The sequence below is a fragment of the Strix uralensis genome, chromosome 25 (assembly GCF_047716275.1).
Source record: "Strix uralensis isolate ZFMK-TIS-50842 chromosome 25, bStrUra1, whole genome shotgun sequence".
NCBI lineage: Eukaryota > Metazoa > Chordata > Aves > Strigiformes > Strigidae > Strix > Strix uralensis.
Genome location: NC_133996.1, coordinates 794565 through 822268, shown reverse-complemented (window position 1 = coordinate 822268; position 27704 = coordinate 794565). Strand labels below are relative to the sequence as shown.

The following is a 27704-nucleotide window of genomic DNA, read 5'->3' as shown; positions in this document are numbered from 1 at the left end:
ACTGCAGCTTGGACGGCTCACAAAGACCTAGTGCTCATAGCTGCTGTTACACAGAAGCGGGCAGAACAAGCAGCAGCATGCATTTGTGGTGAAAGGGATGGACTTAACTGGTACACCTGACTAGCTAGGAGGGACAGGGTCTCTCTCCAGCAAAGGCCTCCTACACCACAAACAGTTTAAGCTGCTGCTGAAGGAAGAGCTCCTGCCCCTCCTTGCCTCCAGCAACCCACTCTTGCTCACCTGACACCCCTTCCTTTGTGGCCACCAAAGCATTTGTGTGGCTGAACAGCAGTCTGGATCTGGGATCTGACCTTCCGATGAAAAAGAAAGGAAAAAAAAAAAAAAAAAAGGCACCCAAGCACAACCTTTCTGCTAAGCTGTTTTAAGTGGGATCAATTCTGGTCTGACACAGCCCCATGCTGGGGGGAGCCAGCAGGATGGGGAACAGGCTGAGTACGCAAGTGGAGCAGCAGGATGCCCCTTTTCAGCAACAGCCACAGTAAATGAAACCATAATTTTACCACCTTATTTATGTTTCACTTTGGCAAAACAGAGGACAGAAGTCACAGTGCTACACAAACGGCTCCGCAGCCTTTCAGCCTGTATCACCCACCCCACCACCAAGCTTTCCTGCAGAGCTGCCACATGTCTTCTTGTGGCCAGGCACGAAAAGCACTTTTACCAGGAGCAGGGCCAGAGCCTCTCCTTGCCATTCCCCCTGTGAGCGTGGAGCCGGGGAGGAGAGCTGCCTGCCTGCCTCCTCCTGCACCCAGAGGCTCAGCGAAGCCGCCGACAGCTTCAGCGCCAAAGCGCGCGAAGGAGCAGCCGTTTCCCTAGCAGCACCCTCCAACATGGCTAATCCCCCCCGCTGCCCACCAGCCGGCTCCAGCCCTTGGGCAGGGTACACCCCAGGGCAGCACAGCCTGCCCTCCAGCCAGCCCCAGCCCCTCTGGGGGCTGTAAGCCACCTCCTCGCCCGGGAGGAGAGGTGCGCAGCGAGGCACTGCCCAGGGCTTGGGTTTCCAAAAAACTAACCCAGCGCCTTGCACCTGCTCAGCTTCAGCGACCTCAGAGCAGCTTACTCGGCAAGCAGCTCGCCATGAACAGAGTTCATTTTTAAAAACTGAAGATAAACAACACATTTTTATTGTTTTGGTGGCACCTCAAATCTCAAAATTAGATTTTTAACTTGTATAAAACCCAAGGCGACTGTGCTTCAGAGAAGCTTATCACACAGTTTCTATTACGGAACATTTTAAAGACTTAAGTGACAGCAACAGAAGAGATAGCAATGCAGATCTTCGATATCTTCAGTTCCATAGAGAGTCCAAATTGCTGCATTTGCACCCATGACAGGGGGTTCCCACACAACTGCCGTCCATCCTGCTCCCCGTCCCGTGCACAGCCACAGCTTCCCGAGGGGGGCTGATGCTTGCTAACCTCAGAAGAGATCAGTGATTAACAGCTTTAGGGGCAGCTGGGGTTTGCTCACTTTCTCCATCTATATATGTATTTATATTTCTGTGTTTGTGTGAGGGACGGCTGAAAAGTAGATTCTGGCCGTGAGAATACTTCTGTGGGCCACTGGGATTGTGAATGAGAAAAACCATTACAAAATGTAACTGAGTGTGCAACAAGCCATCAAATGATTTGCAGCAATGAAAGAAATGTTCAGAAAAATTAGTCCAGTGTTATGCTTCTGAAAACCAGCAAAATACCATATTTTTTTCCATTTATGGAGTGGTTTTCATTATTTACCTGATGAAAATTATTTTCTAATATGTGAATTAAACATTTTTTTATTTAATCTAGACTTGTTTTGAATAGCCATCCTGGTTTAACTCCAACTTGCACAGAACACCAACAACGTAAAATATCAAGGATAGGTGTTTTGCATGTCATTTTATTTTGCTCGCTCCATTTACGGAGACACATTATCTAAACTTCAAAACAGAAGGCATCAAAGCAGAGGAACGGGCTGCAGAATCGCGCTGACCCGTTGCCTGCCTTCCGTTCTGCACGAGACCGCTACGCCAATAATTCCCTATTAAAAGCCCTGGCAAGCTACGTACAGTTTCTTGCAATAAATCCCGTTTTAAAAATCCTAAAATGCAAAGTCTAGCTTGGTCAGACTCTCTCGAACTAGATACTATGGATATAGTTTCTGAAAGCTACCCGCTATTAGCATCGGGCCAGACTGCTATTTACTTTCACTCTGTTCTTTTCAAGCCCATCTGCCTTGGCTTTGAATATAAAATTTCGGGTGAGGAACAATTATTCTCTCAAGCTGCAAATAATTAAAGTCAAGGATACTGTGATAAAACCAGCAAGCAGTAATTATACTGATTAGAAAAAAAAGCTGTTTGAATATGGTTTTATATTACTTTTAAATAGACACTATTTCCTTAAGAACAAAGCTTTAGCTAGGGCAATGAAATTATATCTATTAAACAGAAAGTTAAAATAAAATAATAGAATCATAGAAACAATTTAGGTTGGAAAAGACCCTTAAGATCATAGCAAGTCTAACCATTAACCTAGCACTGCTAAGTCCAACACCAAACCATGTCCTTAAGTATTCTAAATACCCCCAGGGATGGTGCCTCAGCCACTTCCCTGGGCAGCCTGTTCCAGTGCTTGACAACACTTTTAGTGAAGAAATTTTTCCTAATATCCAACCTAAACCTCCCCTGGTGCAACTTGAGGCCATTTCCTCTTGTTGGATAGATTGTTACTTGGCAGAAGAGACCAACACCCACCTCGCTACAACCTCCTTTCAGTTAGTTGTAGAGGGCGATGAGGTCTCCCCTCAGCCTCCTCTTCTCCAGACTAAACCCCCCCAGTTCCCTCAGCCGCCCCGCACAAGACTTGTGCTCCAGACCCTTCACCAACTTCACCAGCTGCTCTTCTCTGGACGTGCTCCAGCACCTCAATGTCTGTCTTGCAGTGAGGGCCCCAAAACTGAGCAGAGAATTCAAGGTGCGGCCCCACCAGTGCCGAGTACAGGGGACGATCCCTGCCCTAGTCCTGCTGGCCACACTATTCCTGACACAAGCCAGGGTGCTGTTGGCCTTCTTGGCCACCTGGGCACACTGCTGGCTCATATTCAGGCGGCTGTCGGTCCTTTTCCTCTGGGCAGTTTTCCAGCCACTCTGCCCCAAGCCTGTACCACCGCTGGGGTTGTTGTGACCCAAGTGCAGGACCCAGCCCTGAGCCTTGTTGAGCCTCATACAATTGGCCTTGGCCCATCGCTCCAGCCTGTCCAGATCCCTCTGTAGAGCCTGTCTGCCCTCGAGCAGATCAACGCTCCCACCCAGTTTGGTGTCATCTGCAAACTTACCGAGGGTGCACTCGATGCCCTCGTCCAGATCACTGATAAAGATATTGAACAGAACTGGCCCCAGTACTGAGCCCTGGGAACACCACGTGTGACCGGCCACCAACTGGATTTAACTCCGTTCACCACAACTCTTTGGGCCCGGCCATCAGCCAGTTTTTCACCCAGCAAAGGGTGCGCCCCTCTAAGCCATGAGCAGCCAGTTTCTCCAGGAGAATGCTGAGGGAAACGGTGTCAAAGGCTTTACTAAAGTCCAGGTAGACACCATCCACAGCCCTTCCCTCATCCACTAAGTGGGTCACCTTGTCACAGAAGATCAGGTCAGTCAAGCAGGACCTGCCTTTCATAAACCCGTGCTGACTGGGCCCGATCACCTGCTTATCCTGTACATGCTGTGTGGTGGCACTCAACATGATCTGCTCCATAACCTTCCCCAGCACTGAGGTCAGACTTACAGGCCTGTCGTTCCCCGGATCCTCCTTCTGGCCCTTCTTGTAGATGGGCATCACATCTGCTAACCTCCAGTCAACTGGGACCTCCCCCGTTATGGGATGGCTGATAAATGATGGGAAGTGGCTTGGTGAGCACCTCCGCCAGCTCCCTCAGTGCCCTTGGGTGGATCCCATCTGGCCCCACAGACTTGTGGGTGTCTAAGTGGTGTAGCAGGTCACTAACCATTTCCCCTTGGATTATGGGGGCTTCATTCTGCTCTCCCTGCCTGTCTTCCAGCTCAGGGGGTTGGGTACCCTGAGAACAACTGGTCTTACTATTAAAGACTGAGGCAAAGAAGGCATTAAGTACCTCAGCCTATTTCTCATCCTTTGTCACTATGCTTCCCCCTGCATCCAGTCAAGGATGAAGATTCTCCTTATCCCTCCTTTTGTTGCTAATGTATTTATAGAAATATTTTTTTATTGTAGCCATAATGTTTTGTATGTATAACAATGTAATCCATGCAGTTATTTCTACTTCTTACTTACTCAAGGGCCAGCACCTTCCCATGAATAGCAATGAATATATGAATTAAGAAGAGTCTAAGCTTCCCATATCTTTCAGTGGAGCATTTTGTGGTAATCTGTCCCACCTGCTACACTACGCACACATGGGATTGGAGAGCGCAGCCAAAGCGATGTAAGCCATCACCTGACCTGAGCAGGGTTTTGCCTTGCAATATGCTTTTACTCTGTGCCACTCACCACGTGACAAACAGCTTCTTTCAGAGCAGAGCAGAACTCGGCACAGTGGGATGTGGTGGATCCCCTCACCCCCTCCTTTTCCAAAAATTTAATTAAAAACACCCAAAGAAATAATCACAAAAAGTGAAAAGAGAAGAGACACATACTGACATTTCTATGCGCTGCACAGCTACCAAGTGCTTTCTATTCTGAAGGTTTATGACCTAAGTTTTAATCTTCAGGCAGAATACACTATCAGCCATCTCCCACACTGGCAGTGACCCATGCCCCTGCACATCAAGGTGGGAGAGGGTGTATGGGTATCACCTCCTTGTTCCACAGGAAGGTTTCTTTACAATTTTATCCTTTCCCATATCTCAGCATTCTTATATCCAACTGTGATAATATTTCATCAGCCAAGCTGCTGAAATATTTCCAACTTGGTATTCAACATAGCCAAACTGTGTTCTGACTACATCAAGCAAGCAAATCCAGCCCACTGCCTACAGGGTCTCGTAAGGATTTCACAAAAACAGGCATTCTCTAAAGTTTTGAAGATTCTCCCATTTTGTTTTTAAACAGCTTGATTAAAAATCATGGAAAACAACAGCATCAGCCTGATTCCTAGTTTGGTCTGCGTAATAAAACAGCCCCTTAAGGAGCTGTGAGGAATTGAATGATTTTGTGCACTAAGCTTCATTTATATTTCCTTCATGCAGAAACAAGATAATGAAAATTCTTCGTGATGTTGTACCATCATGATGATGCAAACAAAATGAATGAGTAAATAGATGCCTGCGTGTGTAAAATGTTCTATCTGGTGAGTCTGAATGCAAACTCAAAATACTTCAACGACACTTTAAAGAAAAGGGAGTTGCAGTATTTAATACACTAATGCAACTCCAATAACGTGCAAATAAAGGCAGAGGTGAGCAGAAGAGGGGGGGCCCATTTAGCTTTCCTCCTCCACTAAGGAATGAAATACTTAATACAAATAATTTGCTTCCACAAGTAGACCTGCAAGTAACACAATTAATGATTTCCTTCCCATGGTGCTCCCAAATTAATTTATAACTATCCTATTAAGGTTGCACATTCAGTATCCGACAGTCATCCCATCACTGCCAAGCAGATGAGAATAGGTGCATTACTCCGGCGTTTGAAAATACAAAAAAGGTAAGAGGGAAAAGGAACTCGGGTTTTTAACTTTAAATTGTGATACCCCCAAATCCTGCTTCTAACACTAACAATCAACTCCTCAGACAACAGTCTTGCTAGCCAAAACAATTCTTAAAAATATCCTCTAAAAACCATCTTCAAGGCACCATATCTCAAGCTTAGTTTTGTTAAATCCACCTCTTTTATAAGTACAGTTCTCTACTATTCTTCTTCTTCAGCAGCAGAGAGCAGCCGTTTAAAAAAAACAGAACAGAGTTCACAAAATGAAAGCTGTGCTACACACCGGTCTGCTGATTTCGTATCTTTAACAAATCCAGCCGATCTCACTGCAAAGACTTTTACTCTGGTATTCTTCGTTTTTCCTCACCCTTCATGCACACACCCACACACCGAGGCACGCACACACACCGCGCACAGATATTTGCAAAATAGCGTGAAGAATACCAAAGAATAAACCTTTGCCATGAGATCTGCTGGACTGTTTACTGCTCCCTCTCGGTGCGCTCTCTTCCCTTCTTTATCAACTGAGGAAGACTCAGAATAAAACACTGTAAAAGTTGCAGGGAAGGCAGATTGTATGCCCTATTTTTGAACGTACGAGTGGCCGTGACAAGCCTGTAAACACAGTCCTCTAGGACTGAAAAATCATGGTTTGATTAAAATGTCCTAACCTTAAAATGGAAAAAAAAATTGTGCAGTATTTATAAAGTGAGAAAATTACTGAAATTAAATGTGGTAATACAAATATAGTTTTACCCTAAGCAACGCCTGTTTCATTAATAGGAATTTTCACGTTATTTTTAAATCCTTGAAGGGTTATCAACGTTAAGGCTGTCTGCAGTTCACTCGCTTGAACAGTGACACACACGCAGCTTGGTTTCCCAGTTCTTATGCAATTCAGATAATTTGATTTTGAAACACAGCAGGGAAATTTTTAATGGGGAAAATAACTGTTTTCACAAAAGGGAAATTTGGAAATAACATCTTCACCCTTGAGAAAAACAACTCCCACTGAGTCCAGAAACAAGTCGGCAATTTCTTCTAGTTAGGTCTAACACGCATAGCTCACATGGCACAAGAACACAAACTGCTATTAACCTTTTAGTTGCAAAACAAAGCACAGTAATTTATGTAAACCTAAGAAAAGTAGAAAATTCGATTACCTCCTGTGCTCACGAGGATTCAACTTGCATTGAGACTTAACGGATTTTTTCCGAAGACCACAAATGATAAGATACCCTGTATCTTACAGCTCGCATACATTTTTGTGGTTTAGATAACCGATAAATGGGTGGCAAATGTCTAGAGCTGCAGCTCCAGAGGAAAAAAAATGTTGTTTCTCTTCATAGCTTTTTAAAACAATTTTTCAAAGAGCAAAGCATACTGCCTTTAATTTCTAGAAGCCACTTCAGACATATTCAAATAGATTTCCTGAACAAAAAAATTTCCTGAAATATTTAATCTTGTAACAGACAGCAAATCTGCATCATATTAACCACACAAAAGGAACTGTTTACATTATGCAGCTCTAAACTTTATTTTCAATAAAAGATTTCACTAATACATATAAAAAAGTCACACAGCTACCACCAGAGGCTACCACAAAATTAATCTACAGTTCTATTAGAGAAACTGTTTCAGTACTCCACTTTCACTATAATTTTATTAAAAAGGTTGCGACTGCGGTAAATTTACTTATTTCTTTTGTTATTTTGCATTAGAGGCAGCCATGGTATTTATCAAGGTGCAATCAGTTCTGAGAACATCTGTAGCTATTTGTGTCTTAGCAACAACAGTTGCTAGAGTAACCTGCTCAAAAATATTAAAGAAAGAATAAAGTACTGGATATTTGAGATTTTTTACTGGGGAAAAAAACAGTTTAAATGATAAGTGTTCAATGCTCAGGTTCTCAGAAAGAGGCACTGATTTAATTAAGTGGATTTACTACACCATTTGCTTCACACAGCATCAGTCCTGCTGGCAGGAGCAGGTGGGAGCACAGGAACACCCGACCGGGTCAGACAAATGGGCCGCACGACCCAGCCCAGACCCAGCCCAGCGCCGTCCGCAGATGACAGCCGCGGGGAGCGCGTGAGCCTGGCCACCCCCCACCGCACGCCCCTCCAGCAGCCACAAGCGTGGCACCACAGAGGGGACATCCCTGCCTCATCCTCCAGCATCCACTCATGGATTTGTCCCATCCCTCTCTGAACTGGGAGCTGTCGGCAGCTCCCACAGCCGCCCAGGGCAGCGCACGGACCTGCCGCATAAAGAATTTCTCGCTGTTTTACAGTAATTAGCTGCCGAGCGCCTTCAGCCCCAGTACGGCAGGACTGGGAGAGCAGCTCTGCTCTCAGCACAGCCCCTGCCTACCGGATTCCGTACACCTTCATTACCTTCTCTCTCCAATTCAGAGGCCCAGTCCTCAGTTTCCCTTTGTAAGGCACCTGCTCCATCCCCGCGTAGGGAACAGCAGATGTAAGGCAGGGTGACAAAATCTCTCAGACAAACCAGCTCCGCTGCAGGATGATGGACAGACCTGCACAGGTACCCAAAAGTGGAGTATCGTGGTGGACGTCCACTACATATCCGCTGTCGAGAAGTGAATCTTTAAACAGCTGAAGAAACCTTGTGATCGCAGACCACAGCTTGCAAGAGGGACTTTAACCACTCCAATACCCCCTGTGAGAGCAACACAGTGGGGCGAACAAAAGCCAGGTTTCTCAATGCATCAAAGAAATTTTTTTGTGTGGTGATGTGACATGGTAAGAGTTCAAGATCCCAGAAGAAAACAAAATGAATAGCCAGATTACAGTTTGTTCAGGAGACTGATCTGATAGGTACGGTGCTACGAGAGGGCCTGAAGGAGCAATGCAGCCCAGGAGAGATGGCTGATCCTCAGGGACAGCTTCCCCCAAGCACAAGACAACAGTCCACCCCAACACGCAGGAAAATGAGCAGATGCAGAAGGAAGACACTTTGGCTGGACAGAGAACTTCTGACTAAGCTCAAAAAGCAAACATATGGGAGGTCAAGCAAAGATCAGACACATGTGAGGACTTCACCAGAACTGATGAAGCATGCAGAGATTAGAAGCCTGGCTGGCTCAAATCTGGCAGGGGATGCAAAGGGCAACAAGAAGGGCTTCTAGGGCTCCTGTGAGCACAGTGGCAGCAAAAGACCAAGAAATATGTTGGTCAGATGCAGAGCAGGGCAGGCGATCAACTGAGCAAGGACACAGGAATGGCTGAGGTAGTCAATGTCTTCCTTGCTTCAGGCTTTATTGTCAAGGTCTGCTCTTAGGCCTCCCAAGTCCTCCTGCCTCATGGCAGAGCTTGGAGGAAGAAAGTGCCACCTGTCAGGGCTCCCGGGGGGTTTGGTTACCTGGGCTCAGGGCCAAGATAATACAGCTGGTGACCTTGGGGACAGCTTTTCCAGAAAGCTCTACTGGAGGCTTCAGCGAAGGTCTCCATTCCCTGCCTTGGGAGCTGTTTTTAAGCTGCAGCTCTCACCTTTGGTACCCACCTGAGCTACAAACTTGACTTCCCAGCTTGACTGCAAAGCTGCCTCACTGTGGGTCCATCTGCCAACCCAGGCTCTGGCCTTAACATGGCCACCAGCTATCACCTGCTTGTCCAGCTTGTCCCATGGGCCCTGAGGGACTGCACCCTTGCTGTGAGGCCACTGCTGCTGCCTGCCTTGCTGCCACACTTCGCACCCCTTCCCTTAGGGACTAGTGTGTCCCTGCTGCTCCCAGACACTAACGATGGTACAGAAAGATGAAATTAGAGACTGCCTTAAGAAAACTGGATTTACACAACTACATAAAACTAAATAGAATGGAGACAGAGCTGTTTTCTATCATTTTTGAAGGTCATATCAATCCAGGAGGTGACTGATGACTGCAAAAGGGCAAATGTCACCTTCGAGACAGGCAATAAGGGAGATACAGGCCAGTCAGACTTGCCTGTCTCCCCCCAGTGTCTCAGGGGACTATGGAGCAAATCCACATGGAGACCACTCACATGCACATGAAGGACAAGAAAACAACTAGGAACAAGAAGCATGGATCCACCAAAGGTAAATGGTGCCTGGCCAACCCGACTGCCCTTTCTGGTGAAATGATTTGTTCTGTGGAATAAGAGCTATAAATATTCTGTATCTCATTTGAGTAATGCAGAGTCCTTCAGCATTCTTGCAGCCACAGTGGGCGGGTATAAACTGTGGACAGACAACATGGTGGATGAAAAGCTGTCTGGACTGCCAGGTACAAAGGACTGTGATTACAGGTCTACAATCTAGCTAGTGACTGGTAACAAAAAGCTACCTACAAGAGCTGACAGTGGACACAATAGTAACATCATCATGACCAGTGCAACAGTACACAACATCGGGTCAAAAAAAAACCAACCTGTGGATAAGATCAAACTGGGGGCTGCAGTCCAAAAGCCTGAAAAGCAGAACTGCAATTCAGATGGACTGTGACATGCTAGAACAGTGGGCTGGCAGGGACCTTGTGAAGCTCAACAAGGGCAAGTGCTATGTGCTGCCCTGGGGATGGAGCAACCCCATGCAACAGGACAGGCTGGGAGCAAACTGAGAGGTCACAGTTATGCAGGAAAGAAACTGGAGATGCTGGTGGGCAAGAAGTTCATCGTGAGTCAGCTGTGAGTCCTGGCAGCAATGGAGGCTTTCCTCAAGCTAGGCTAAAAAAAATCATAGAAAAGACACAGCCAGACTCATCTCAAGTGCCTAGAGAAAGAGGTAATGGTCATAAATTGCAGCAAGGAAAACCCTGGTTCAATGTGAGGAAAAATTTATTCACCATGTGAGTGGCCCGCCCTGGAAGAGCGATCCACAGGGCTGGTGAAATGTTCACCCTTGCACATTTTCAAAACCCCAGTGGACAAGACCCTGAGCAACCCACCTTCTGTGAGCAGGAGACTGAAGGAGGCCACCTCACGAGGTCCCTGCAGTCCAAATGCTTTCACTAGCTTTCCACTGACAGAGAACCTCTCCTCCAAGCCTGGGGAAACTTAGCTTCTTAACTACAACTTTGTCAAATGTCTTATGAAAATTTGATTATATCTGTTGCTTCCCTCTACCCATGCACTTGCAGAATTCCGGTCTATTAACAAGGTGGAACTTCCCTTTACAGAAGCCATGCTGACTCTTTTCCAACGGACTGTATTTTCCGATAAGCAGTGATTTTGTCCTTTATAACTCTAAGATCTTACTGCTGGAAGTCAGTCACATGTCCTCTAAAGCCCATTGTTAGTAGTTAACAGTGACAACAAGGAATTCACTGAGCTTCTCTGTTACACTTTACCCTCCCCAGGTGCCCATTCCATCACCCTTGGTCACCGAGCAGTCCCACACAATCCCTACCTGGATTCCTGCTCTTCATGGATTTAGAGACTGCATTACTACTCGTTTGAACCCCCTGTGCAAGGTGCTCTCTAACTTACTTTTCGCCCTTTTTAATTCTCCTGTTACATTGAATCTGCTATGCTACAGATTTTCCTGTTCTCACCTGCCATGCTCATCTTTTCCCCACTATGTTTTTTGAGCTTTCCCATTGAGCCATGCAGGAATGGGGGGGGGGGGGGGGCAGGGTGCAATTTGTTCACTTTCAAACAATATGTCTTGGCTTCTGACACAGTAATTTTTGAACAGACTCCAAGCTCCCTGCAGGCTGCTCACTTTTGGGGCAGATCTTTTCATGGTTTGGGGGATTTTTAAACTACTTGCTTCATTTTTAGGTATTTATATTTCTTGAAATTGAATATGCATGTGCTGGATTTGTCTGCTGTCCCCTTCTACTCAGTTATAACTAATTGTACTGTGGTTGCTATAAGACATCCCACTACAAGCTTAAAGCAGGTCCTATGCACCACGACACTCTGAAAAGCAGCTTCTCTTGTCAGTTTAAACTTGGTTGCTGTAGGAAGCAGTCCTTTACTGAGTTAGAAGAATGTTCTCTCTACCTCACCTCCTGATGAGGCACAGAACTGGTCTCTGTCCAGTAGTTGAAATCTCCCACTGTAACTCTCCCAGATTTGCAGTTTCTCTGATCAATAGCTCCTGATCACTACCACTGCCCTGATCCAGGGGCTGACAGTATAATCCTAGTAGTACATTTAAGCTCTGGGATTTCCACCCATACAGACCCAATAGTGCTTCTCTTTTCCTGTGTTTGTAATGCTGTTACCCTTTATAAAAATCCTTCATGCACAGTGCCCATCTCCACTATATACCCTACCCCACCATTTCTGAGCCGCTGGTACCCTGGCACTACTGCAGGCCCAGTGAAATCCTCCTTCCCCTGCATCTCAGAGACGCTTGTCACAGCACATAACCATGAGGTGAGCCCTCCATAATCACCATCAAATAAAATCCCTAATCATACTTTAAAATAATTTATATGATTACAATATCTACAACTATTGTGTCACGAATCACCCCAAACAACAATGAACACATTCCATTTGGAATTCAACAACCCCAGAACTTACAATTGGCATCACCAACAGGTATCAAACACACACAGACTTACATGGTAAAAGAGTCACTACTTCTTGCTCCAGCTCACTGGCAAAATCCTTTTCCCGCTCTGCTCCTGGCAGATCAGTCAACTTTCAAGTAAGAACTAACATCTCACAAACGGAAGCTTCATCTCCTCTCCTAGGTACAATTTTGCTAAAGAAATGCCTGACGACTTTTTTTCCAGATCTACCCCAAATATCTCTTTCTCCCAATTCTCTTTTTCTTTCATGTTAGTTCAGGTCCTTTTCAGTAAGAATCATAATTAACATGTGCTACTAGTGACCAACTCACATGCAACCTAAGAATCTCTGAGCTGATCCTGAGTATGTCATGCATTATTTTTTATAAAAGAAAAGGGGCTGTTATTTTCTGTGAGTGCTTCTAGCTTACCTATTGCGCTGGTTTTAGCTGGGATAGAGTTAATTTTCTTCATAGTAGCTAGTATGGGGCTGTGTTTTGGATTTGTGCTGAAGACAGTGTTGCTAACACAGGGATGTTTTCATTATCGCTGAGCAGGGCTTACACAGAGCCAAGGCCTTTCCTGCCTCTCACCCCACCCCACCAGCGAGTGGCTGGGGGGGCACAAGGAGCTGGGAGGGGGCACAGCTGGGACAGCCAACCCCAACTGACCCCAGGGATGTCCCAGCCCACATGGCCTCATGCTCAGCACATAAAGCTGGGGGATGAAAGAGAAAAGGGGGGACTTCCGGAGTGATGGCGTTTGTCTTTCCAAGTCACCATTACATGCGATGGAGCCCGGCTGTCCCGGAGATGGCTGAGCACCTGCCTGCGATAGGAAGTGGGGAATGAATTCCTTGTTTTACTTTGCTTATGCGCGCAGCTTTTGCTTTTCCTATTAAACTGTCTTTATCTCAACCCACGAGTTTTATCACTTTTACTCTTCCGATTCTCTTCCCTATCCCACCGCGGGGGAGTGAGCAAGCAGCTGTGTGGGGCTGAGTTGCTGGCTGGGGTTAAACCACAACACCTATGCTCCAGATTAGGACAATAAGTAAAAAAGCTACATTCAAATGCACAAAAACAGTACAAAGTTTCTACACAATCCTCAAAATATATTGCAGCCAGGACAACAAAACCTTCACAGTAAAAACAGATTTCCTTTCTCTTCCCTGCTGTCTTTCCATCTATTCCCATTTCCTTTTTTCTCTTTCATGTCATTATTTATTTGAATTATCTAACTGCCAGTCTAGTCATTACATAACTTTTTATATTTAGCCCATACAAAATATTTTCAGTTCAAGAATACTCAAATATATTAACTTCTAAAAACAATGACTCATTCCACTCAACAACTCTCTTCTCCAGAAAACAAAAATATATTTCTAGATAACAAAACTGCAGTGATATAAGCTTTCAGTCTTTCAACCTGTCCTACTTGAAACTTTTTCTTTACTACAGAGAAAGATAGCTTTTGCTCCCTGCATTCTTTCAAGTCTTCTTCTAAACATAGAACAGCAATGCATTCAGTAACCCACCATGATTTACTACTCACTATTGCAATTAGTGAGCCTCTGGGTTCATTCACAAGCAGCAACATCACAGGGTCACCAAATGCATGTTCAACTTCTGCTACATACACAGAAAAATCATTTGAAGGCCCCAAAGGAGTAGGACAACACATACCAAAGATTTGGACAAAGGAAACTCAGCGGGAAAGGTCTGATATTTCATTAAGATAGAAGCTTTGTTTGAGATTGTTCTTGATCCACAGGGGTCTGTCAGACTATTTTACCAGATTCAGGCAAATGGTAACTACACATATTACAAAGATCAACAAAAGAGATTAATGGAGAGCCATCAAGGGGGTTTTGGGTTTTTTTTTTTTGGTTTGTGGTTTGGGTTTTTTTCAACTTACTGCATTTCCTGAGTTACAGCTTTTAAGGAGAGAAAAAAAAAGAGGAGGCAAGATAAAGAAAAGCATAAGACTTCAGGGTTCACACAACCGTGGTCACAAGAAGAGACTCAAACTTCACGTCTGCACCTTTCCGCAGTGTGTGTGTTTTTCTCTGGTCAATACTTAAAAAATAAACAAAACAAAACGAAAAAAGAAAATTAATTACACTGCTTCAGGCATCATGTAAACCAAGTCCTCCAACCTTCTGGTATGTGCAAGTTTCCAGGAGAAAACAAACAAGATCATGAAGATATCTTCATTGCTCTAACACATATTCTTCAGACCTTCTCATTAACAATTAATCCCTAACCAACCAAATAAATCCTAGCAAATATAGTGCTGTATGTTCTGAAGTTTCTGATGATTGTAGAAAATCTAGAACACAAAATGAATGCGGACTGATGAATGACCAGGTCATCGTTTTACTAAGATATCTGTAACTAGTTGCGTTGTGGCAAGTGATAATATTGTGTATTTTAATTTTAGCCGATACCAGTTGCACAGTGAATCACATTATGCAAACTACTGCCGTTGTAATCAATGACTGTTTAACCCTACACTCCATTAAGTTACAATCAGTTTTATTTGACAACTGGGATGGGCAAGGAACACAGGCACAGCTCATTTCCCCAGCTCTGGGAGCCCTGGTAGCTCTGTCACCCGTGACCACGAGCCCATCCCCAGGGAAGCCAGGGGCCCTGGGCGAGTGAGTGACTAACACGGAGGGAGTTTCGGCAGAAGCAGCAGGATGACACGTGCCTTCAGGCTAAATGACAGCCCAAGGAATTAGTATCTTCTTGCTTAACATACGTTTGAGAAAGCACAGTCCACGGTATTCTCTGCTTCCTTTTAGCTCCAAAATCTGTCAACATGAAGAAACTCCCCAAAGAGCTGTCATCTTTGACTTAGGCCCGTTCCAGCTAACAGAGTCTGCCAAAAACTCTCTTGAACTAGTCCACTTTTTACTTCCATCATTGGAAAAAGAACCTGCACGATATACACTGGATTCTGGTAGTAGTTCAGCAAGAACTAACACTTTCAGTAAAGACCAATTATATATGTTTTTTATAACAGCATCAACAAAAAAGGTAATTTCATTCAGAGATTAGAGAAACTTACTCAACAACTTGGTGCTGTTTTTTCTTCAGTGTAAAGTTAAATTCTTTAGGTCCTGGAAAACTACTACACAGACTAATAATTCAGAGAACTGTCAAACTGCTTTTGCTATCTTACTTTAAAATGCTGACAGCAGTGGTATCACTGACTCATGGGGACTTTTTGGCTGTCTTCAGGTCAGGCAAGAGTGACTATTTTGTAACTTTTTTTTTAAGCCAGAAGAATGAATTTTTCCTCATCTCCAGAAAGATCAAATAGCAGCAGTCTTGGCATAACAGCTAACTACTGCATAGAAAAAAAATATGATACAGTAGAAAAAGAAGAATTAAACCATGTGTGTCTTTACAGTTCTCCAGAATACCAGCCAAGCTAATGAAGAAAAAAAAGTAGTCCCTGTTATGTTTGAGACCCTTTATCTTTTAGAAAGGGCAGCGCCCCTCCCTATAACCCAAAAGTTCTAGATGGACAGGAACTGAAGATTTAAAGTACACAGAATAATCAAGGCAACAGCTTCTGAAATTTCAAGAGCTTTTATAAAGATATTGAAGAAAAGATCAGATCTATTGCAAATGGGACCAGACTTCTGTGTTAAAGTTCAAAGCCTTGAACCAATGGGGTTGTCTTCTGTGACAGTATTTTCCCCAATACGCATATGAGAACAACTATGCCTTTACCAAAAAAGCAGCATGGGGAAATTTTGATAGGGAACCAGTAATTGAGCCTACTACAGAATACTTCCACATGGTTTTGAAAACAGCTGCCACTTTGTTTTCTGCTCTGAAGAATAATCACCTACTTTTTCAAATGATCCTGGTCCTGAATATGCATTTTTTTTACCCCAATCATCTTAATCATATTTAAGGAAAAATTTCCTAAGCTCTCTCAAATAGAATAAGGAAAAAAATTTGTCACAGAAAAGACATTTGCATGAGAAAAAAATCTTCAAAATGGAATTACATATGATAGTACGATATTTACAGAAATATGAACTATCACCTAAGGTTTAAAGCTGCCGTACGCTTTATGTTATCTTCCAGTTGGTGACTCTCAGAGAAACAGCACTGTTAGTATTCAAACCCTAACAACACAAATTTCAAGACTCGGAAGAAGCTCTTGGGATGTGAGAAGAGCTCTGTAGATGGGTCTCAGCTCAGGAGAGACCCAGCTTCTGCAGAGCCAAAGAACTGTTCAGTCACCTCTGAAATGAGACTAGCTGTACCTTTAACCCCAGAAGTTTATTTAAGAGACGGAAAAAGTTCCCGATCAGCTTCATCACAATGATAAATTATTTTTGTAAATACAAAGCTTGTTTTCTAGTTATATTGCCCAGTGATAGGACTGATCGGTGACAACCTGGAAAAGACAAGACAGCAGCGTGGTGTGCTGTGGATCAAAATGACACCATCCACTGAGCAGCCTGCTATGACATGCTGTGTCTTCTGCTCACAGCACTCTCCTAAACATCAGGTTTGGGTAACACGTTAGGATGAGACCTGAACCCTTGCAGCACCACCTTCACTGAAGCTCTGAAAGCGGCTGCCAGAAGGAAGAAAGGATTTGAAGTCACTCCCTCAGGTACTGGAGTGCTTCCTCTGCAAGAACTATCCTTGAGTCAGTGCTGGAGAGGGGCCACTGGAGAGAAGAGTGCTGGAGAGAGGCTTGTTTTGCTGCCCTTTAACCAATTAAAGGAAAAACTTCCAGACAAATTAGGATGAAAGGAAGAGAATAAATTAAGGATAAGACAAAGCAAGAAAAAGCTGAAAAAGACCTTCCTCAACTTATGGCTAACCAGTGTGTGCCACTGGTCATGGTTTAGGTGACAAAAACACTCAGGAACCGCTGCAAGAGACGATGCTGCCTGGAGGTGGGTTGTCCATAGACACTGCTTGGTACAAGATCATACATAAAATACCATTTGTTAAATTCTGAGGTGATTCCATTTAACGCCCCAGAACTTTCCTGCACGTCTCCAGCCTGACAGGTCCTTTTTCGATCACAGGGTTTTGCAGAGCCAGTACAAGTTTTAACAAACATCCATTTTCTAGGAGCACCTTTCAGGGAAAAAAAAGAGCGCAGACTTGCAGGGAAGGAAAAAAAAAACCCAAACCTACTTCTGATAACTAAAAATACAGGCACTGAGTTATTCATGTCCACAGTGAGGTATTACCTGCTTTAAGCCTTGAATCTTTATGCATAACATGACTTACACATGGGAACACACTACTTGCTAGGCTTTTCATTCAGTTAAAATATTCCAGTATATTTTATCTGCTTTTATGTTTAGTCATATATAACTACCCTTTGGTACACGAAAGTTAGGAAATCATACATTAATCTGCCGTAGAGGTACTCCAACCCATTAACACAAAACATGGAAACCCATTTAATAAGGTGTGCTCTGACATATTCAATCCAAAACTCATTCAACATCTGGATATTTACAGAGCAAAGTTTTGAGAAGCTATAAATCCTCCCGAAGTCCCCGATTACTCGGGAATTATTACAGCTATGGCACACATCTGTGATGGGCAAGTCACAGTTTTTCAATCAAATCTGTCACACAACCCAACAATACACAGTGACCAGGGTGCCAAAACTGCTGCTGAGGTTGCAGGGAAGAGCTGAGAGGGGGGCGAAAGCTGCAGAAAGACTGTGAAGTAATTCTAACAGCTTGTAAACCCTGAGACCTTAACCTCAGCTCCCTTTAAGACACAGAGCAGTGAGAATGTACCTGCGTATCATTGTTTGTGTGGCAAAAATTGGATTGCAGGACTGTGCAAGTAAGAAGTCTGGCACCATGAAGGGATAAGAAAAAACCCAGAACATGACAGGTACAGTCTGATAGGTCAGTAGTTTTGAGGGTTGAGGAAGCCACTATCTTCACGCATTTTTAAAAGTAGCTTATAATGAAAATAGTGACTCGAGGCAGGTGAATTGCTATGCTTCTCAACAAAACCTTACTCACTATCGTGAATTTAAGATAATCTGCAACAGACAAAATTGAAGGAAAAGAAACAACAGAGGCAGATAATCGTAAAATCTTATCTTAATCAGTATGGTTGACTTTTAATTACCTGTTGGAAGTTACTACACTACAGATGGAGTGCATCACAGAAGCAGAGCTAGCTCCATACTGAAAGCAAAGTCTACCAAGACTTTTCTGTACGATGCTCCATCTGAATTACTGCAGCTATGTCACATCAAGGACTAGCTCCAGTCTGGAAACAATTTAGCCACACCATGCAGCGCAGAAACCAAACTAGTAAGGCGTGCTGTGCTTGAGCTGGCTCCACATAAAGCTTCGGCAACTCTGTGCAGCATTCCCAGAACCAGGAACGTCCAGCAGAGCTGATCCGCATCCAGCACAGCTTGTGAAGCCCATCTGATCGTGGCCCTGCCAAGCCCAAACACCTCCTCCTGGACCTGTCTGCACAAGCTCCAGCGTGAGCGACTCAGCCCATCCAAGGAGCGCTGATGTGTTTGTCTCCTCGCAAAGCCAACCCAGTCCGAGCTGGGCTGCCCTGAGCCGGGGCCACCTACCGCTGCTGGCCCTGTGCACAGCCCCCCGAGCCCCGGGCGCGGCCCAGGGCGAGTTCTTCTTCCCGGTTACCTCGCGGCAGCCCCTCCTCCTCACCGGAGCTAACCTGGGGGACTCAGGGAGTGTCTTTCTGCACCTTTTGGCCGTTTCCCAGCTCTTCCCAGCACCACCGGCAGCGGCTGACGCCCCAGCACTGCCGGGCGCCCCCCGCCGCGCTGCGGGGCCGAGGGTCTGTAACCCAGCGCCGTCCGCCGCCGGCTGCTCGGGCCCGCGCCGGGAGCACACGCTTCACAGGCGAGGAGAGCTCGGGCCCGCTGGGCCCCGGGGGGTGGGGGGGGGGTGGGGCTCCGCGGGGCGAAGCGCGCTTCGAGCGGGGGTGGGGGGGCGGGAGGGAGCCGCGAAGCCGCGGGCCGGGCTCCCCTCAGCGGGCTCTTACCGAGAGGCGGCTCCGGAGCCGGGCCCGGGCGCGCGTCCCGCAGCGGACATGGCAGCGGCGGCCCCGCCACTCCCCGCCCCCGCCCGCCGCAGCCGCCCGGAAGCAGCGCGCGCGGCGGCGGAAGTGACGTCACCGGCCCTAAGGCGGCCGCGGCGGCGCCTGGGCCCGGGGCGGGAGCGCGGAGGCGGCGGCGGGAGCGGCGGGAGCGGCCGGGCCGGGGCCGTGGGGCGCCGGGGGCGAGCGGCTGAGCGGGGCTTGGCGGCCGCGGCTCGGCCGGGCTGAGGGAACTGGGGGGGTTTAGTCTGGAGAAGAGGAGGCTGAGGGGAGACCTCATGGCCCTCTGCAACTCCCTGAAAGGAGGGTGCAGAGAGGGGGGATGAGTCTCTTGAGCCAAGGAACCAGCGCCAGGCCAAGAGGGAATGGCCTCAAGCTGCGCCAGGGCAGGGTCAGACTGGCTCTTAGGAAGGATTTCTTTGCAGAAGGGGTTGTTGGGCGTTGGAATGGGCTGCCCAGGGCAGGGGGGGAGTCCCCATCCCTGGAGGGGTTGAAGAGTCGGGTTGACCCAGCGCTGAGGGATCTGGTGGAGTTGAGATCTATCAGTGCTGGGTTAACGGTTGGACTGGATGATCTTCAAGGTCTTTTCCAACCTCGATGATTCTGTGATTCTGTCCGTGCCCCGCTGCGGGCCTGGGCCGCCCCCTGGTCCGAGCGCGGCGGGTGTTGCAGCGCAATGATTGAGAACTTGGTCACTTCCCAGCTGGAGCGTCCGAGCCGCCTGATGGGGTGTCTGCGGAAAAGTTCCCCCGTGTGCAGGACGGAGAGTTCGGGTATTTTTTCGGGTTGAGTTTCTCAGAACTTTAGCAGAGTTGTCAGAAGGCGTTTCCTCCCTGAAACCATTTCTTTCCCCTTTCAGCAGGTCAAAACTTGCTGAGCCTTTCATTTCACCACTTCTCAAGACTTCATGTGGTGATTTAAAAAGAAAGAACACCCTGCAAATTCAGGCTGTGTCAGCGTGGCACCGAGGTGTCACCCAGCAGGCAGCTAAACACCACCCAGCCGTTCACTCATTCCCTGCCCCGCAGTGGGACGGGGGAGAGAATCGTAAAAAATAATAGTAAAAAAAAGTAATATATCGTGGGTTGAGATAAAGACAGTTTAATAAGAAAAGGAAGGGAAAGTAATAACAGTAAAAGAATTAGAATATACAGAACAAGTGATGCACAATGCAATTGCTCACCACCAACCAACCCAGGCGGTTCCCAAGCACCAGCCCCCAGACAGCTTTACGCCCAGTTTCTATACTGGGCGTGATGTGGTCCGGTATGGAATAGCCCTTGGCCAGCTGGGGTCGGCTCTGATCCAGTATGGAATAGCCCTTGGCCAGCTGGGGTCGGCTCTTCTGGCTGCGGTCTCCTCCCGGCTGCCTGTGTCCCCCCCACAAGCTCCTCGCTTCAGTATGAGAAGCTGAAAAGTCCTTGACTTAGTGTAAACACTGCTCAGCAACAACTAAACCAGTGCGTTATCAACATTCTCATCCTAAATCCAAAACACAGCACTATATTAGGAAGAAAATTAACTCTATCCCAGCTGAAACCAGGGCACATGGGTTTTCCCTTGAGTATAAATACAGAAAGATGGGAAGGTGGGAGAAGTTAAAGGGCAAAACACTTGGGAAACACGTTTTATTCAAAAGAACTTTTGATGATCCTTTTTGTTGCAAAGTCGAGTAATGCAACATTGCGGTAAAACAGAAAGTAATTCCAGGAACAGAAGTAGAAGCTCAGCCTGGTTTTTAGAAACATACTGTTACTGACTTAATTACTGCAACATATTCTCCTGAAGTGTCCTCAGGGCTGTTTCCTCCACTTACTTGCCCTCTTAGATGCAAGTTTACATTTGTTGTCTGAGCCCACACTGGCCTTGCAAGTGTTTTCTGTGGAGTAAAGTATGTTGTTTACCCGCAGTAAGTAGCCTAATTGTAAACTATCTTGGAAGCTTTCCAGGAATCAATAGAAGAAGATCACGCATCTACCAGATCTCCATGTAAAATCCCTTTTCGTTTCCTCTAAGAGTTGCCAGACTCCATCTGTTCAGTGCTTTAGCGGCTGTGAAGCAAGAGAGCTCCGCTGTCGCATCTACGGCATCGGGTGGCAAGGGGGAAAGGGGAAAGCTCCTCCCTTCTGCCAGCGCAGGAGCTCCCCAGCCAGAACGTGCCATCTGGGAGGGCAGAAATACAGAGGCTGATTCTTCCAGCAAGCAGGATTTAGGCTTTTAAACTACAAAAATCACCCTTCTTACTGTGTGCTGTGGCTCGGATGACTGCTGATTCAGGGCAAAGCTTTGAACGTGGCTGAGGGACGTGGTGGGGGAATTCTCTCTCTGCTAAGAGGTGCCAGCAGCTGTTCTTTATGGGTGGCCATTACTGGAGCAGAGTCCACCACCAGGAGGGAAACGCATCAAGTTGTGATCAGATTCTTTCCTCTGCCTGGCACTGGGCCTGGAGCGCGTGGCTGGCCCTTGCAGGTAGCTTTAGAAAAAGAAACATCTTAGTTCTTTTGCTCATTCACACAAGTAAGCATAAAAGCTGCCTGACTGTCTTCAGGAGATATATCTGAAGGACCCGTATCTCCGCTGAATGTAGGCAAAGTCTGATACAAACGTTGGTTCTATCTTTGGATTTGAGCTTGTCTTTCACATTCTCTGGTGGGTGTAGGAAGGCTGCTGTCCTTGCATATGAATAATCAGTGTCACAGGTCAGATGATACGCTTTTCCTGTCATCAGGCAGACTCTCCTATGTAGTTTAGGGAACCAAAAACTGTTGTGAAAACAAGTTAAGTTCCCTTCCCTTCTCTGCCCAATTTCCTGTGCTGGATTGAGCAATTTGGGTCAGAAAAGGAACCTCAAGTGTCCCATGACTGGTAACAACTCAGCACCCCTGGAAAACCACTTTCCCCTGTGCTCTAACTGACTGCAGCCAGCCCCGAGCAAGGAGTCTCCAGTCTTGTTGGAGAGCATGAACTGAAGGTCTGTCAGGTGTACTGCATCACTGTGCAGCACGGATTTACTCAGGAAGTGGCCATGACCTGACCTAATACTTCACTTGGGGTAGGATAGCAAGAACTAGTCAGCTTCATTTCTTCGTAGCAGAAATAGAAAGGCTGAGGGAAGGAATAATGTATAGCTGCTTGCTACAACACTGATTTAAATAAATAATAAGAACAAAGATACTGAAGCGTTTTAAGGTTTTTTTCTTCTTATCATAATGCCCATGCTGACAATAATCTTCTGTTATCTGGAGTCTCCAAAGTGAGATTGGATTCCCACAGACACATGCAGCCAGCCAAAAATTACTAAACAGGAGTGCAAGAGGCTGCTGGTTTGCCAGTTCTGCTATCATACAAGAATCCAGGGCAGACAATAATCCCCTTTGGACATAATGCTTCTCTGGGGATGGGAGCTGAGGCATTACCCATTTCTCTTCTTTTTCTTGCCTACTAGTCCAGTTACGTGACTGTTTCAAGAGCTGGGAGCAAAGGCAAAAGTTCATCATGGCTACTCCCAGACATCTGTCGAGCATGGACCCCAGCAGACCATGCGTGTAGGTAAGAAGGGATCAGAGGTGCAGATCTCTTTTTTGATGGCATTTAAGGGACTCCTTGGACTACATCCCCTCTAGTCACTCAAGAGCTTCTTCAACTCAGACTCTCTTCACGGAACCGTGCAAACTGCTTAGAAAAGTCACTTGATACTAGCAGCTCAGTCTGTTCTTCCAGGCCTTTTAGAAGTCCCTTACAGCTCTGATACTGGATTCTTCATGAGAGCTGGGCAGGCAAAGGACCAGGGACGGTGCTATCCGGGCTGACACAATGGGTGATTTCAGTGCACTTAGCTTCTAGCTGCTCACTGCAGAGACTCAATAGTACATTTCTTTCACATAAAAGCAGATTGTCTGAGCTGTTCTCAGTGCCCACGAGAACATCAGCCCGGACAGAAGGTGCTATTCTACCAGATTACTACAGGTTCTGCCACTGGCATATGATAGAAGAAATGAGCGTCCATTCTTCTGTCTAATGGGAAAAAGAAAATCCTGGTCCTCTGTTGTGTCCCTGGGTGCCTCTTCTTGAGAAAAGATGAGTGACTAATTTACGCATCTCCATCTGCAATCCAAACAGGGCTGAACTAGATCCTAATGGCATCCTCTTGGTGAATGGTGCCCTCAATCACTGTGTCCGTGGTTTGCCTGGAGCACTTGCGACTCCCTTTCATGCTTTTCAGGTTTTCTGAAAGGTGCTTCTGGAACTTCTTGGTGAGGAAGCAGTAGATGATAGGGTCCAACACACAGTTCATACTCAAGAGGCACAAAGTCACCTGGTGAGCATCATTGAGTTGTTGGCGCAGCTCACAGTTATCCTTCTCCCACTGCTCCAGAACAGTCAGGGTCCAGGGCAGGTGCACTATGTGATGAGGTACAAAGCATATGATGAACACAGCCAGCACTGTGCAAACCATCCAGAGCGCCCTTTGCTTGACATGAGCACTCTTCCGTGGCTGCACTGATTTGGAGAACAGGGTCCTGATAATTATGATGTTCCAGCCTAGTATAAAAAGGAAAATGATATAGAAGAGGATGCAGATGATGACATGAATGGCGAGAACAGCTGAAACACCACTAGAAGAGTCATAGTGCTCAAAGCACCGCGTGAAATTCTTTGACTCTATCTCCTCCTGATTAGTATTATTGTCAAAAAGGTAATACAAAGAGCTGCCCACTATTATGATCCAGATAGCTGCTGACAAGTAGATACCCCTTCTCTGAGTGGTAAACTGAGCAGCTTTAATGGGATTAGTCACAGCTTGGTAACGGTTGTATGTGATGACCATCAGAAAAGCAACAGAAGAGTAGGTGTTAACAAAAAATAAACAGCCAGCTACGTTACAGAGGAACTCAGGCATGACCCAGTCTCCATGGTGGTGATAGTAAACAATCCACATTGGCATCACAATCAAGAAGAGCAGGTCAGCTACTGTCAGGTTCACCATGAATATCTTGATTTCATTGAGTTTCTTGGTGGGGTAAATATGGCTGAAAATCCAGAGCACATAGCAGTTGGCAGCAAAGCCCAGAATGAAAATGATGCTGTAGAAAACAGTGAAGAGGTTGTAGCGAAACTCAGAGTCTATGTGGCATAAAATGTAGACATCCGCACTACCTTCGGTACCACCTTTATCCTTTCCAGACATTGTGGTGCTGAGTGGGCGCGTCTGAAGCAGAATTTCCTGCCGTAGCTTTTCTTCTTACCTAAAAAATACAAAGCATAAGATGAGCTGGTCAGTACGTGCCATTGCTAAGCCAGACCCCGCCTTTCCTTCTGAGCTGTCTGTGACCACAGGGGCTCTGCCCATGCCTTGGCTCCAGCCACAGACACCTGCCCTGTCCCCTCGGTCCTCTCTTTGATCCCATTTCCACACCATGCTACCTTTGTGTCTTCATCCAGCATTGTCTGAAGCCATGTGGGTCTCGGATCACTAATCTCTAATCTCAAAAGATTTTTCTGCCTGAGGGTGCTTAGATAAAATAATCTGTTACTCTGCTCTGTCTCAAGCTTCTTAATCTTTTACTGTAAGCAAACAGGTTTTCAGAGTCTTTTTTTTTCCCCTCGTGGTTCCCAATGCTTTCTTTCTAACTTACCTGCATTTATTTTAACCTAGAAATACCAGAAGTAAAACATATCTGGTAAAAATGTCTCAATGGTGCCATTTCCAGAGTCACCCTCTACATGCTGTTTTCTGACATTTTCCTGCTTACACTTATAAAGATTCTATTTGTTTTCTTAGTTGCAGGCACCGTAGTATCTCACATCCACTTCGTTATAGGCTACCAGACCTCTCAATATTTTTACTCGGTGCAAAGATGAGTCACTAATCCTAAAGGGTGATGTTTTGTGCTACATTGTTGATTTTAACTACAGTTAATTTCTCTTGAAGTCCTGGCTGTTGTCTATCATGCCATCATTTTGAATTCAAGTTGTCATCAAACCAATCTGGCTCCCTTCCCCCCCAGCCCCCCTCCGCCATTTCTGCATCAAATGCAAGTGTCAGCAGCAGCAATTCTGTACTTCCCTGTGTGGCTGGTGAGGCTGCTGACACACACTGTCCCTAAAGAGATGCCTTCAGGTTTTTAATATTACCAGTCCACACCTCAGTTAGTATTTATTCAAATCTTGCCTACAGCTTGGACATATCAAATTCCTGCATCATCAATACTGTACGTGTTCTTGCCTCAGATTTACATGGATTCAGTCTAATCCCTTGAATACTTTAACCTGCTGCTTTTACCATCCAGACGATGCACACGCGTGTTCTTGGCTCTAGCACCAACTCCTGGTCTGACACTGGGCAGGCACTCACCTCTCCATGACACGATCCTGCAGATCTGCTTGGTTTTCTCTCCTCCTTCCTTCATGGGAGGATAACTAACTAATGCAGGTAAATCAGCTTGAGAGCCACCGGCAAGGACACTAGGCTGCTCACTGATGCTAAACTTGCTGGGTTTTTAACCTGATTTGCAGCACATCTACTCGAGAGTGAGTAGACTATACCACCAGTCACGAAGCCTAAACCTCTTGTGTGAGTTATGAGGGAATGCCAGGTGCTGCACACTGTAATGTGCTTGCCTCAGCTCTGCCAGCCCCACAGACAACAAGCATTTTCCCCCAAAGACATGATGCCTCTGGAGAAGGCACCCTCCTGCCTCAAAACTTTCTGGATCTTCCCCAGCAGCAGATAGTGGCATGAACCCCCACCTCACCCTCTCTGGGTTGAGTCTCTCTTTGTGCCCATGTGCTGTTGGTTCCTCATCTACACATCTGCACATTTGCAATTTCCCTCTGCAAATGGGGAAGTCAGCTCTAGCTCAGAAAAGCTCTCCCTTTCTTCAGAAAACTCTGCAAACCCGTTGGCACTTCTTTCCAGTTGTTAGGAGAGGAAAACAATAGTCATCTTCCCAAGCCTGTCCTTCCTCACCCCTCACAGGTCCCCTAAGGACATGACAACTACAGATATCCACAGCTTGTCCTTGGACCTTCACAGGCTGCTGCGTGGTGGGCAGCACTGGGGTCTGAGTGACTTTAAACTCAATCTTTCAGCCACGTTCCATATGAATTAACAAGGAGCTGTAGCAGTACTAGCAGTTGGCCAGGTGACACATGTATCTGTCCTCTTTCAGCTTGATCTGTGTCACCCTGCTGAGGACCCACTGATCTCTAAAAGGTGGTAGTAGCTGATTCAGGTGGTGATAGCCAGGAGGTGAGGGTTGCCTGGGCTGTGACACCTTGGGGTCTGGCCACAGAGGTCTGACACATCCCTGAGGAGCAGCAGGTCCCAGAGGCCCCAGAGCAGGCAGGGGCCCACGCTCTGTTCCCTGTTCTACTTTTGATTCATGCAGGACCCAAGGCAAATCCTACTGGTCATCTCATGGATCTGTTTCCACACCCTCATCTATGTATGAAAAGTGCTAATTGTCACAACATGGTCTTAAATAAATGTTTGTGTCTAAGCCCAGCTCTTCCACCCACTGAGGGACCATCTCTGGAAAGGAGAGATGCCAGTTGGAAGGGTTTGCATCTCTCATCTCAAGAGGGAACCTAGCAGATGCAGACATTCAGGGAAGGAGTGAGGCTGTACAGGGGCAAGAGAAACTAGTGGGGAGCTTGGTGTTTGGTACATTATTCTAATGTTAGAATAAGGAAAAAAAAAAAGTGCTAAATACCTAAGATCATTAGAGAACTTAAGTTTTTTTAAAGTCTACATCATAAATCCACTGCTCTATCTGCCAACTTCAGCAAATAGTTCTGGTGCTTGGGGCTGGAATCTTTGCAATGGCAGGTGCTCTATCACTGTAGCACCAGACTTGAACATACCAAGAGTTGGGGGGCGAAGAAGGGAAGGTGGTGCATCCCACCAGCAGAATTAATGAAGTGCCCACATCCAATACACAGGCACAACTGTTACTCACAAAGTCCCTTTAGTCTGTGCCATGGGGCACTGTCCATCTACCCCTCCATTTCTGGTGCTGTACATGGGCATGGAGCCTCCAAATTTTGTCCAGGAGCTCTGGTGGACTTTACTGGTGGGATCCCCAGGCCTGCCCATCAGCCACCAGATTTAGCAGATGAGGTGAAAGGGAGAATGAACCTGCACATCCCTCTCCACTGCAAAGCCCTGCACAAAAGATGGGTTTGAGCTAAGGGGCTGCACTCTGATCCAGAAAGATGAATGCAAGGACATGCTCTATGTTGTTACGTCTGCTAGAAATCTCCGGCAAAGGTTGGCTGTGGAAAATGGCAGTGCCATCTCCTGGCCCCAACAGCACCTTGGTGAAGCTCATCTGTCTTTGCAATAGTAGGCTGTACAGTGCCAATGCCAAGGTCCTTTAGTGAATCACAAGAAAACCTTGTTTTTCC

At 46.2% G+C, this 27704-nt stretch overlaps 2 protein-coding genes across 5 annotated transcripts in view; both read right to left on the bottom strand.

Annotated features, from left to right (window-relative positions):
* The window catches only part of EYA3 (EYA transcriptional coactivator and phosphatase 3), a 63320-nt gene extending 43999 nt beyond the window's left edge, over positions 1 to 19321 (bottom strand). For 2 of the 4 annotated variants that reach the window (XM_074894130.1, XM_074894129.1), the window contains exon 1: positions 18902 to 18972. The gene's annotated coding sequence lies outside the window, so the exon portion shown is untranslated. Of the gene's footprint in view, positions 1 to 18901; positions 19029 to 19241 lie in introns of those variants that run through there. The other 2 variants (XM_074894138.1, XM_074894128.1) reach the window with 2 other exon arrangements.
* A 1059-nt stretch (positions 19322 to 20380) lies between these two features.
* Positions 20381 to 27362, bottom strand: PTAFR (platelet activating factor receptor). Its single transcript, XM_074894319.1, is given in 4 exon segments — positions 20381 to 24492; positions 24494 to 24541; positions 27236 to 27256; positions 27259 to 27362. Coding segments are annotated over 4 exon segments (1209 nt in total). The 5' UTR covers positions 27328 to 27362; the 3' UTR covers positions 20381 to 23421.
* Between the last annotated feature and the right edge of the window lie 342 nt (positions 27363 to 27704).